The 12,736-nt window shown below is 45.0% G+C and overlaps 2 protein-coding genes across 4 annotated transcripts in view; one reads left to right on the forward strand and one right to left on the reverse strand.

Annotated features, from left to right (window-relative positions):
• GPR119 (G protein-coupled receptor 119) lies at positions 1-995 on the reverse strand. Its single transcript, XM_034424020.2, is given in 2 exon segments — positions 1-36; positions 39-995. Coding segments are annotated over 2 exon segments (993 nt in total).
• Positions 996-3,716: 2,721 nt separating this feature from the next.
• The window catches only part of ENOX2 (ecto-NOX disulfide-thiol exchanger 2), a 35,049-nt gene continuing 26,029 nt past the window's right edge, over positions 3,717-12,736 (forward strand). The window contains exons 1-2 of one of the 3 annotated variants that reach the window (XM_060692123.2): positions 3,717-3,886; positions 12,335-12,457. In XM_060692123.2, the coding sequence (XP_060548106.1) occupies positions 3,820-3,886; positions 12,335-12,457 (190 nt within the window). In that variant the 5' untranslated portion in view covers positions 3,717-3,819. Of the gene's footprint in view, positions 3,887-3,995; positions 4,149-7,992; positions 8,216-12,334; positions 12,458-12,736 lie in introns of those variants that run through there. The other 2 variants (XM_087877458.1, XM_060692122.2) reach the window with 2 other exon arrangements.

Below are 12,736 nucleotides of genomic sequence, written 5' to 3' on the forward strand. Positions count from 1 at the left end.
TCAGTCCTTCAGCTGGGCTAGTGAGATTAGATAAAGAGTGGTCCCCCAGGCTGGGTGGGAGCAGCATCAGGCTGACTGTCCAAGTGCAAAAGAGGAAAGATTTTGTTCTTCAGGCACAGACACATCTGACAGATCTCCAGGCGGACTTCCTTCTGCCAATATCCATAGACGAGGGGATTCGCTAGAGAGTTGCACACCCCCAACACCCAGAGGTAGTGTTCCAGCAGGCGATGGAGGTAACAGCGTCGGCAGGCAATCTGGACGATGCTCACCACAAAGAAAGGGGACCAGGAGAAGGCAAAACACCCAACCAAGATGGCCACAGTACGCAAGGCTTTGGTATCGTTGGAAGGCTGAGAGGTTGGGCAGACAGCCGGCAGGCCCGCGGGCTCCAGTTCTCGGATGTGCTGGATGTGCAGAGAAGCAATCTTGAGCAAGCGGCAGTGGAAATAGAGGAAGATGAAGAAAACCGGGAAGAAGCTGACGCAGAAGACCACCAGGGTGTACGTGGGCTGAAACACGCCGAAGAAGGTGCACAGACCTTGGTAGTCCTTCTCTTGGAAGCTGTGGGCCATCACGGGGAGGAAGCCGATCAAACAAGCCAGCAGCCAAGGACCTCCAATGCAAATCCCGACCACCGGGCCACACATGATTTTCAAGTAGCGGAAAGGATGCGTAATAGCCAAGTACCGGTCAAAGGTGACCAAAATCACCGTGAAGATGGAGGCAGCCGAGGGACAGGTGATGGAAGCCATCTGCAAGACGCAGTACAGCTGAGGGGTCTGGTACTCGGGGCCAGACAGTTCTTCGTTCACCAGGCCCGTGATGGTGAAGCCCACCAAGTAGTCGGAGATAGCGAGGTTTAAAACAAAGCACAGGCCAGGGCAGTGATTCTTCCACACCAGCCTCACCAGCGCAATAACCACAACGCAATTGACTAGCATAATCAGTGAAGCCAGCAAAGCAAGGATGACGCCAAAGGTAACGTTTCCCATACTGAGGATTCCTTTCCTGGAGCAAGGTGGGCGTAGAGTCCCTTAAAAATAAATCTAAACGCAGACCCTTCTTGAAGCGTCTTTCAAAGAGGTTCTCCAGGTCAAGTAGCCAGCTGGTAAAAGCTCAGAACTCAAGAAAGTGGAAGGCTGGGTGCATCCTTAGCCAACCTAAGCAATCTCCCTTCTGCAGCCTTCGGCTGAGCACAATATCGCTATTGCTCTGCCTATTGTCCCACCCCTGGTTTCCAGACAACGTGAAACGAAGCTGCTGAAGCCTGCATTTGGCTCTTCAAGAATATTTGCAAAATGGTCTTTGGCCTCTGCAGATGACCTCACAGTACGTGTGTGTGCGTGTGTCTGAACTCATAAATGATTTCATTATGTTCCCAACCCATTAAATGAATTCTGTGGGATCAACACAAAGGCACCCAGATAAAAAGACGGCACCTCCGTATAAGAATCCGTCCCCCTTCTTTTTTGGGAGCACTAGCAGAGGTGTGTTTCAGCAGGTTCGGACCAGTTCTGGAGAACCGGTAGCGGAAATTTTGAGTAGTTCGGAGAACCGGTAGTAAAAGTTCTTACTGGCCTTGCACCCATCTATTCTCTGCCTCCCAATTCTCAGCTGATTGGAAGGAAATGGGGATTTTGCAGTAACCTTCCCCTGGATTGGGGAGGGAATGGAAATTTTACAGTATCCTTCCCCTGGAGTGGGGAGGGAATTGGGATTTTGCAGTATCCTTCCCCTGGAGTGGGGAGGGAATGGAGATTTTACAGTATCCTTCCCCTGGAGTGGGGAGGGAATAGGGATTTTGCAGTATCCTTCCCCTGGAGTGGGGAGGGAATGGAGATTTTACAGTATCCTTCTCCTGCCATGCCCAAGCCACGCCCACCAAGCCATGCCACACCCACCAAGCCACACCCACAGAACTGGTAGTATAAAATTTTGAAACCCACCACTGGTATAAATACAGAATACAGAATACATACAGAAATACATTTTGGAAATGGAGAGAGTAGTTTCTTACCCCCTGTGACAGTGTGTTCATTAAGATGACGGGACAGTCATTTGTCTGAAATGGCATAGGATCTCCTGCTTGAGCCAGCGCTGTCCGAAGACGTCTCTGTGCTCATGTGGCCAGCATGACGAAGCGCCAAAGGCGCACGGAACGCTGTTACCTTTCCATCAAAGGGAGTCCCTATTTTTCTATTTGCATTTTTTTTCGTGCTTTCAAACTGCAGATGCTGGGACAAGTAACGGGAGCTCACCCCGTTACACGGCGCAAGGGATTCAAACAGCCAAACTGCCGACCTTTAACAAGCTCAGCATCTTAGCCTCTGAGTCACCACGTCCCTTTACTTTTAAACTTGTCTAGTTTCTCTTTAAAATGTGTTCCAAGTCTTTGATAATAGCTGTAATCCATCCTTCCTCGGCCACCTGGTGTATGCGACAATTCCCATCATCATCAGCCACTCAGAGTCGTTTCGCAGCGCGAGGGTCGGCATATAAATTTAATAAATAAATAGATACAAATTCTGCAGGGGAAAAAAAAAGGAGGAGGAACAGATCCAATGATATTTTTCCACCTCTAATTCCCGAACACCATCACTCTGCTAAACAAATAATTCCCTCAACACTGTCAAACTATTTACTAAGTCTGCACTACTATTAATCTTCTCATCGTTCCCACCACCCGTCTCCTTCCACTTATGACTGTATGACTGTAATTTTGTTGCTTGTATCCTTACAATTTATATTGATATTGTTTCCTGATTGCTTATTTGTACCCTATGGCTATCATTAAATGTTGTACCTTATGATTCTTGATGAACGTATCTTTTCCTTTATGTACACTGAGAGCATATGCACCAAAGACAAATTCCTTGTATGTCCAATCACACTTGGCCAATAAAGAATTCTATTCTTTCTTTCTTTCTTTCTTTCTTTCTTTCTTTCTTTCTTTCTTTCTTTCTTTCTTTCTATCTATCTATCTATCTATCTATCTATCTATCTATCTATCTCCTATATCTATCTATCTTTATGTTTGTTGTTTGTTATGTGTGTTGGACCTGGTCTTTGGGTGTTAAGTGAATTTCGTTGTATGGGTATACTGTGTATACATGTACAATGACAATAAAGTTGTTGTTGTTGTTGTTGTTGTTGTTATTATTACCTCATCTCTCTCTCTCTCTCTCTTCTTTCTATCTATCTATCTATCTATCTATCTATCTATCTATCTATCTATCTATCTATCTATGTAGCTGATAACTGGCATACAGCCCTGGCCCCCTCTCTATTCTATTCTATTCTATTCTATTCTATTCTATTCTATTCTATTCTATTCTATTCTATTCTATTCTATTCTATTCTATTCTATCAAAACTGCCCAAAAAGTGAAGAAAGCACCTTTATCCTGCATTACCAGAGACTAGACAGTCACTTATCTGAAATGTTACAGGACAGTTTCTCCTGCTTGACCAGGGGGCTGGACTAGAAGACCTCCAAAGTCCCTTCCAGCTTTATTTTCTTCTAATGTGACATTTATCCCTCCCTACCAAAAAACAAAACAAAACACCACCATCTTCTCTTAAAAACTACATTGTCCAGAATTCCCCAGACAAAAGCGTCAAGGTGGCCACTCGACTTGGCCAATCAGCGAGCGCGGAGCAGAACCTTCTGACGCTTCCATCCTCTTGGCCACGCCCCTAGAGACCGGCCCACCAATAGGGGCGCGCGGAGGCTGCTTGGAGGCGGGGCTGAGGGAAGCGGGAGAGGCCCCGGCCAGCGGGGCGGGAGCTGCGGAGGAGCTTGCGGGCGAAGACCCCGATGTCTCTGGGGAGGAGCTGCGGACGGAAGCCGGTGGGGCTGGTCGGCGGACGCGTGGGAAGGCAAGGTGAGGGGGAAGGGAAGGGAAGGCCGCTCCAATGGCTCGAAGCAGCCACCTCCCCCCCACCTCAGGCGCCCCGGGGGATTACAATCCCCATGGTCCCCAGCCAGATCGGGAGGAAAGGCGTGCGAGAGCCTTGCAGGCTGGGAATGAAAGGACTTGCTTTCCCCCGGGGGGGAGATGCCAGCCGTCCTCAATTGCATTGCATCCCTCTGTTGGCTGGGAAGCATGGGCTTTGTAGTCCCGGTGCATCCGGAGGCGTGTCCAGGTGTGTCTTTTTACTGCATTGATTGCAGCCTTTACCTGCTTCAACCGGGTCTGCATGGTTAACTTCCAGTGCATTGGGGTGGGGTGGGGTGGAGGGGGAATGCTGCAATTTTGGCACCAAAAAAAAAAAAAAAAAAGAATGGGATGGAGAGATCTGAATTCAGATCCTGGGACTCGAACCCAAGATTTATGTTCTCTGTTAGACTAGCTAGCCTGTTTCCTAAAATGCTGGGAATTGGGTGGCCTAGGAGGTTTTAATGTATTATTACGATGATTACGGTTGGTTGCATAGTCAAGCCAGATGTTCAGACGGGATTTGGCATTCCTGTCCACCTATGGAAGCCTTCCCAAAGACCTGGGATGTTTAAGAGAAAGTTGCAATTCAGCATCCCAGCAGAGATTTAGAGCGTTAACAGATCAAAGGGACCTTTATAGGTCATCTAGTCCAACCCCCCACCCAAGCAGGAGACCCTACACCATTTCTGACAGATGGCAGTCCAGTCTCTTCTTTTTCTTTTTTAATTTTTTTAAATTTTTTTATTTAAAAACATAAACATAAAATACAATCTTTTAAGAACGAAGCATTGATCCGGTCAAGAATAAGTACAATCGCTTTCTCCTCTTTATTGAGCTCATTCCCAAATCTCCACCATTGCATCTTTCAAAATAAAAACCAAAACAAATTTTTTCCCCACAATTATAATATCTTAATCTAAACATTTACCTATTATATCACCACAATATTTTTTTTTTTAATTTTGATTTATATGCCGCCCTTCTCCGGAGACTCAGGGCAGCTTACAATGAGTTAAGCAATAGCCTTCATCCTTTTGTATATTTATACAAAGTCAGCTTATTGCCCCCACAAACTGAGTCCTCAATTTACCCACCTTAGAAAGGATGGAAGGCTGAGTCAACCTTGAGCCTGGCGAGATTCGAATTTACAGTAATTGCAGGCAGCTGGTCTTAATCACAATGCTATCAGTCTGCTGAGCCACCAGGCCCTTTCCTGGTGCACCCCCCCCCCCACACTCCCAGCCTCCGTGCATGCGCGGCAGAGACCCAAAAGACCAGCTTGCCGGCGGGAGGCACGCATGCCTGCGCAGCAGAGCTGAACTGGGGCAATGGCTCATGTGCCACCTCTGGCATGCGTGCCATAGATTCGCCATCATGGCCCTATACCATTTCTGACAAGCGTCTTATCCAGTCTCTTCTTGAAAGCCTCCAGTGATGAAGCTCCCACAACTTCTGAAGGCAACTTCTGTTCCATTGTTTGACTGTTCTCACTGTCAGAAAATTTCTCCTGATTTTTAGATTGAATTTCTCCTTTGATCAGTTTCCATCCATTGTTCCTTGTCTGGCCTTCGGGTGGCTTTGGAGAATAGCTTGACCCCCCCCCTCCTCTCTGTGGCAGCCCCTCAAATATTGGAAGACTGCTATCCTGTCTCCCCTGGTCCTTCTCTTCACTAGGCTAGCCATGCCCAGTTCCTGTTGTTTGATGTCTATGGAGATTCTCAGTCATTCAGGTCAAAGGGGCTCTTTTCAAGAGGCAAGTGGACTTTCGGGTTTTTTCTTTGAAGACATTTTGCTTCTCATCCAAGAAGCTTCTGAGCTGAAGAAGCTGCTTGGATGAGAAGCAAAATGTCTTCAAAGAAAAAACCAGAAAGTCCAGTTGCCTCTTAAAAAAGCGCCTTTGGGACAGGTGTTGTTTGATGATGTTAAAGGTATTGTTGCAGGATGCAAGCTGTTTCATGTAAAGCTGCCTTTTTGCAATTGACTGATGGGGATGTTTGAAGCGCCACGGCAAGAGTTTAAACAGTTTTTTGCCGCTCTGCCACCACCGAGAGCATCGGAAACAGCTTTCAGGCAGCTTGGCCTCAATTGCCAATCTTCCACCACCGAGCGGTTTACAAGGAGCGGATCGGTTCTAGCCAATTGGTTGGGAGGCTTCTTGGCTTCTCAATTTAAAGCCAAGGTGTCTTGTTTTTTTTTTCTTCTCTTCTTTGTCAAGTGAGCCCTGATTTCCTTCTAGCCGATCAACTGGGACTGGGGAGGCAGCGAATAGATTGGGGGCAGGGCCAGGCAGAGATAGTATTTACCGGTTCTCCAAACTACTCAAAATTTCCACTACCAGTTCGCAAGAACCGGGGAGAACCAGTAGCAACCCACCACTGAGTAGTGGCCAAAATTGTGGAAAGGTTTCCACAATTTTGGCCACGACTGTATGCTGTATACGACTGTATACATTCTGAGCAAGTACGGTTTCCAAAAACTTTCATATGGAGCATGTTGTAGTAATTTTATGTAGATATAATCTGATTGGAATGTCAAGTTTGATATCCTGACCCTTTTTTGATGAGGTTTAACAATGCAGGATAAAACTCTAAACAGTATATAGTGTGAACGCTGAAACTTTGGTATTCTTGGCATGAGAATTGGATAGTTAAACCTGTTCCTATTTTAATCTGTGAAGAGTGCATGGCATTTCTCTGAAATCAGACTCCGAGGATGGGAAAGACTTTAATATTAAATGTGCTACCCTTAATCTTTGAACTCATTATCAGTATTAGGCTATACAAACATTTCTATGTAAGACCAGAGTTACCCAAAAATTAAATTATTGGGATTTTAAATTTGTTCAGCCAAATTATTTAATTCGTTTTATTTTATTTTAAATTTTGTATTTATATGTTTTATTCTATGGCTGATCACCGCCCTGAGTCCTTCGGGAGTAGGGCGGTATATAAATTCAATAAAATAAATAAATAAAATAAAATAAATACATTTTACAAATAAATGAGTCTGGAACTTAGTTAAAACAATGGACAGTTGAGGAGAGTTTCTGATCCTCCCTTTTCTCTCTCTCTCTCTTTCCATTCCTTCCTCCCTCCCTTCCTTTTTTCTCTTTCCCTCCCTTCCTTTACTCTCCTTCCTTCCTTCCTTCCTTTTCTTTCCCTTCCTTCCTCCCTCCCTCCTTCCCTCCTTCCCTCCCTTTTTCCTCTTTCCCTTCCTTCCTTTTCTCTCCTTCCTTCCTTCTTTCCTTCTTTCCTTTTCTTTCTCTCCTTCCTTCCTTCCTCCCTCCCTCCCTTTTCTCTCTCTCTCTCTCCTTCCTTCCTTCCTTCCTTCCTTCCTTCCTGTATTGATGCTGTTCAACACAGTGTAGTAAATGCTTCCTGTGCTTTTAATAAGCCACCCCAAATTCCAATACATGATAGCCGCAGGATAAGGACATTTTTTTGAACTTTACATTGTGAATGCTGGTAGCAAAGAAAAAAATTAAAATAAACAGCTGTGCAACGGGTATTTCCTGCAACCACCCAAATCCCGTTTTCTAATTTATGCTAAACTTTGCGCATCTGTTGATCCGTAGAGCTGGATTTCTCGTGCCCGTTTTCCACTCCAGGGGTGTCCTTTTGGGGGGCGGCGGTGTGCAGAATCCCAGTTTTGAATGCTGAATTTGCACATTTTAAATTCGGTGAACTGAATATTGAATTTCACCCTGAGAAGGCGTGGGTTCTTCGGGCTGTCAAGCCAGGGTTTAACTTGTCTGTTAAAACGACTGCTTCCCAGATGACCGAGCGAGATCGGGGCTGGCCAGCTGCGGTTCTATCTTTCAACAATTTTGAGGCCCGAAACCAAATCCTTTGCAGATTCACAGATGAGCATGCTGTTAATTGCATCGCCACCTGCTTTCTTGAGTGTCTTCTCCGCAATAGACCAGGACTCAAGTCTGCAAAGTATCACGGATTGGTAAATGACAAGGACAGGTGCAGAACTGGGCAGCTGGTCAGTTTAAAAAAAAAAAAAGTCTCCGGCCTCCTGCTCTTTAGCATCCCGGTGTTCCCAGTTGGCTGCTATCGTTGTGGCTTTATTGACGTTAAGCTCTCCTCTTGTTACTCTTATTCCTGGCACTTGGGTTTTTTTCTTTAGAGAGACTTGTTGTGGGATCCGAGGGTTTGCCGTGTGGGACTTCTTGGGTGATGTTTTGTGTGTCTGTTGAATATATTGCAAAATCTTCGCTGGGACTGAAGGGTTCGCTTGGCCCCATGTTTGTGGTGCAGTTCACAGGTAAGGGTGTGAATTCTGGAAGACGGTGAGATCGACAACTCAGGAAGTCTTTCTCGCTGAAAGGTTGGTTTTTCAGCAATACTTATCAAGGGCTGGCGATGTTAAAGCCACGTAAAAAAATCAGCATTCCACGTAGGCCCTCGAGGGTAATGCTTAGTCTTTGATCCCTGATCTTTTATTCTCAGATTACATGCATTTTGCAAGGATGCCACTTAAAAGGTGACATTGTTAAATTAAATCTGCACTCGATTAAATTGGTTAATTACGCCGTCCCGAAGGCAGAGTTCTCCTCTTTTAACTTTCTAAATCAGTCCTGGATTTACAGAGAGGGTTTTTATCTTCAAAAGAACATTCTTAACTTCGTTTTTATTTTATTTTTGGTCATCGCCTTTTACATTTCCTGATTCTTTGTGCCTGGGAGATGTGTGTCAGGAAGGGATTTAAAATCCCTTTTACCTGTTTCTCGGCACTGATTGATGTTGGGTGGAAGATATTTCAAGATTGTGGCTTGAAGCGCAGGGAACTGAAGGAAGTAGGTAATTGGGGGATTTTAAACTTTCAGTTTTCAACGATTGAGAAATAAATACCGTAAAAAGCTCGGCTTTCCTTAAATCACTCCTATTGAAAACTAAGCTCTGTATTTTATGCAGTAGGCCATGGAAATGCTCTATGACAAGACATATATCTTGTCTTCTACAAGGTATATCTTCTATAAGATATATCTCTGTAGAAGATATATAGTTATTTTACAGGGATCCGTAATTTGAAGGCTGATTCCATTCTTCACAAACTTGCTGCATGAATATGGTAGGATTTTTTTTCTCTGTGAAAATCTTCCGCTGAGTGTTTTGATGGCAGGCGATAAACCCTGTAGATTTACGGATTCTAAAGTATGTAGTTAAAATCTCCTAAGGGTGGGGAGGGGGGTTAGCTAGCTTCTACAGATTCAATCTAAGTCAATACTCTATGTACTTCGATTAATTTAGAATTAGCATGATATGTGATACCAGTCGCTGTGGTTGGTAAATCATGACTTCTGGCTTAATTATGGGTTGCATCTAACTACCATAGTTTGTTCAACAAACTATATTTAAACCCCAAAAGCGGAATGCCGTGTCAACTCCACCTTAGTCTGTAGACTATTCTTGTTCATTATAAGATCTTCTGGCTGAAAAACGTAGAGAGCAGCAAAGTGGTAATAGAAATCCAAAGAGCAGCCTGAGCATAAATGTATATTTTTTCTTAAGTCTTGTTCTGATGCACACAATGTCTGAAAGATTTTGATAAATACTAAAAGAGTAAGGCTTTTCAAGGGAAATTGCAATAAGTAACGTTCCACTTCAGAAGGTTCTCTCCAGTAAAATACAAATCTCCCTAAATTTACTGGGTTTTACTCCCACTTATCGCAAGTACGTGATATCAGTTTTAGCTCTTGGCCAAGGAAAGAATGTAAGAAAGCTACGAAGGTGATATGACAAATGTTCCTTGCTGAAAATATTTTTAGAAGCACCAGTTATTCCGACTTGTCATTTATCACTGATTTATATTTTTGCCTCAGGGAATATCAAATTTAGCTGTCAAAAAAATTGCTGAATTAGAGGCAGATGCCGTGTCGCACTACCATGCTGTGATTTAAGGTACAGCTCTTGCCTGCTGATTTGTGCTAAGAATACAATTCTCAGATGCCTGGACAGTACAACCACCAACTGATCCAAGAAAAATTTCTTTTCTAGTTGGCTTTTACTGAGGGGAAAAAAAACCCTTAAGGGAAATTCATCCTTCTACCTCTCCCAATTTCTAAATATTCTAGCTCCGTGATGGCAAACCTATGGCACGCGTGCCACAGGTGGCACGCAGAGCCATATCTGTGGGCATGCGAGCATTGCCCTGGCTTAGCTCCAGCCTCCAGCACGCATGCACAAGCCGACCACCTGATTTTCGGCCTTCTGGGCCCACCGGAAGTCAGGAAATGATGCAATGAATGCATCATTCCAGAGTAAGGACAACGTTGTGGGCAACGTTGCTGTTGTGGCCCATCAGCGGCCTGTGCAGCTAGTAGCTGATTCTGACAGCGAGGAGGCTGGTGTGGTGCTGTGCCAGCAGCCTGTGCAGTTGGCACTCGAGGAGGCTGGAGAAGAGTTGGTGCCAGAGGCGGGGATTGAGCCAGGGCCTTCAGAACCTCCAGAAGCTCCCTTAAGTGAAGAGGAAGAAGAGGAGGAGCCTCTTCTCGATGCACGGGCACGCAGAGCTGCCAAAAGGCAGGAGTGGCTATTCAGGAGGGGGGTCTCCTCGAGAGTAAGGCTTGGGGCTAATTGGCCACTCCCTTAGCCTATTTAAGGAGGGATGATGACTGAGACAATTTGCAGGGAACAACTTCGTTCACTCTCCTTCGCGTCTGGATCTTAGTTCTCTTATCAGTTTCCTGCAAATTGCTTCTGGGCTTTCTGCCAACCATAGTAAGATTACGATTATTTATTCTTTGGATTCTTGTAGGCTGTTAAGAAAGTTAATTAACAGCCTTTGTTTGAAAAAGACTGATTTAATTTAGTAAACTAAGGTTTGTACAGACTTCGTGTGTGCTGCGTTCTTTGGGGTCCGTAGCTGGTGCAGAACAGTTGGTTACAAGTTGGGTCATTCATTCTAACCCCTCTCTGTTCTTTGCGAGAAAAGCGACAGTGGCTTCCTCCGTTCCGATACAATACGGGAAGCAAAGGCTCCATTATTACAGTAAATGTTTATCATTCTGAAGTGCCTAAATCTTTCCAACCATTCCAGGCATGGGTGAGGTTCGTTACTGCTACTCTCTCTCGAGGGCTTCGGGATTAGTATGGTGTGACCTGACACCGTCCTGTAAGAATTCTGTCAGCAAGAGGCAGGTTTGTTTCGAGATGGGACTTGACAGCAGGGACCTCTCCACAGGACATCATTTCAGTAGATCCCAGGAACTGATCGAGAATGCCCATTTATCCAGACACCTCCTCTGGCATTGGTGGTCTCTGAGGTACAAGCTTCATTAAGGAAGCGTTCTTGTAGCTTTCAAAGCTTTGTAGGATTGACCAGGCTGTGGCCCTTAACGTCGTACATTGGCTAAGTTAGAGGTGTTGTTGGAGATATCCAGTGGTGGGTTGCTACCGGTTTCCCCCGGTTCGCGGCGAACTGGTAGCAGCAGTGGCGGGAGGCTCCACCACCTGCCCGGACGTCATCAAATATGATCTGTGCCTGCGCAGAAGCTTCTGTGCATGCGTAGAAATGGTGCACGCGCGAGCGAACCGGTAGCAAAGGTAAGTGAAACCCACCCCTGGAGATACCCCAAGTTCAAGTGCGATAAAAGTTCCAGAGTTCCATTTCAGGGGACTCGTGCAAAAGGCTGCAAGACAAAAGTGGACTTTTTTGCCCATTCATGAGTGAGTTCTTAAAACATTCAACAGGAACTAAACAAAGAGAATAACAGATTAACAAATGAGTTGGAAGGGACCTTGTAGGTCATCTAGTCCAACCCCCCCTCCGCCCAAGCAGGAGACCCTACACCATTTCTGACAGATGGCAGTTCAGTCTGTTCTTGAAAGCTTCCAGTGATGAAGCTCCCACAACTTCCAAAGGCAACTTCTGTTTCATCGGTTGATAGTTCTCACTGTCAGAAAAAATCTCCTTATTTCCAGGTTGAATCTCTCCTTGTTTAGTTTCCATCCATTATTCCTTGTCTGGCCTTCGGATGCCTTGGAAAATAGCTTGACCCCTTCCTCTCTGTGGCAGCCCCTCAAATATTGGAAGACTGCTATCCTGTCTCCCCTGGTCCTTCTCTTCACTAGACTAGCCATGCCCAGTTCCTGCAACCGTTTGTATATTTTAGCCTCCAGTCCCCTAATCATCTTGGTCACTCTTCTCTGCACCCTTTCTAGAGTCTCAACATCTTTTTTATAGGGTGGTGACCAAAACTGGATGCAGTATTCTAGGTGTGGTCTTACTAAGGCTTTATAGAGTGGTATTAATACCTCCCTTGATCTTGATTGTATCCCTCTGTTAATGCAATTTAGGAGAAGGGCGGCATATAAAAATAAATAAAAATAAAAATAAATAAATAAAAAATATTGCTAAGCCTATTTTTTCCATCTCTCTTAGGGCTAAACCAGCTGCCCTCTGACCTTGGTAGCAGTTACCCCCTGCCACCCAACAGCAGGGCAGGATTTGCTGAAAATGGAGAGAAGAGAAGCCAGAAGCAGAAGAGAATTAATCTGCTGCCAGGTAAGCTGGTAAATTGGGCTGCCCGTTTGGGGGAATATAGAAAATGAACTGAGCTTGTTCCTTGGAGGGATTTGATAGCGAAGTGGGGAGATCTAAGGAACACAACCAACACCCTTCTCAGAATTGGGAGCAGGGGGAAATCTTGGTATTTCTAGCTCATTTGCTGCCTGAATTCTGAGATTTCTGTTGCTGCTCGTCCGTTAGGTAGAAGTCAACAAGGTAAAACTTTGTCCATGCTTGAGTCTGTATACCTGGGTTTATTTGGATTAGTCAGTTTGA

Source organism: Pantherophis guttatus, chromosome 12, assembly GCF_059756535.1.
Source record: "Pantherophis guttatus breed Tessera chromosome 12, ASM5975653v1, whole genome shotgun sequence".
In the NCBI taxonomy this organism is placed as follows: Eukaryota; Metazoa; Chordata; class Lepidosauria; order Squamata; family Colubridae; genus Pantherophis; species Pantherophis guttatus.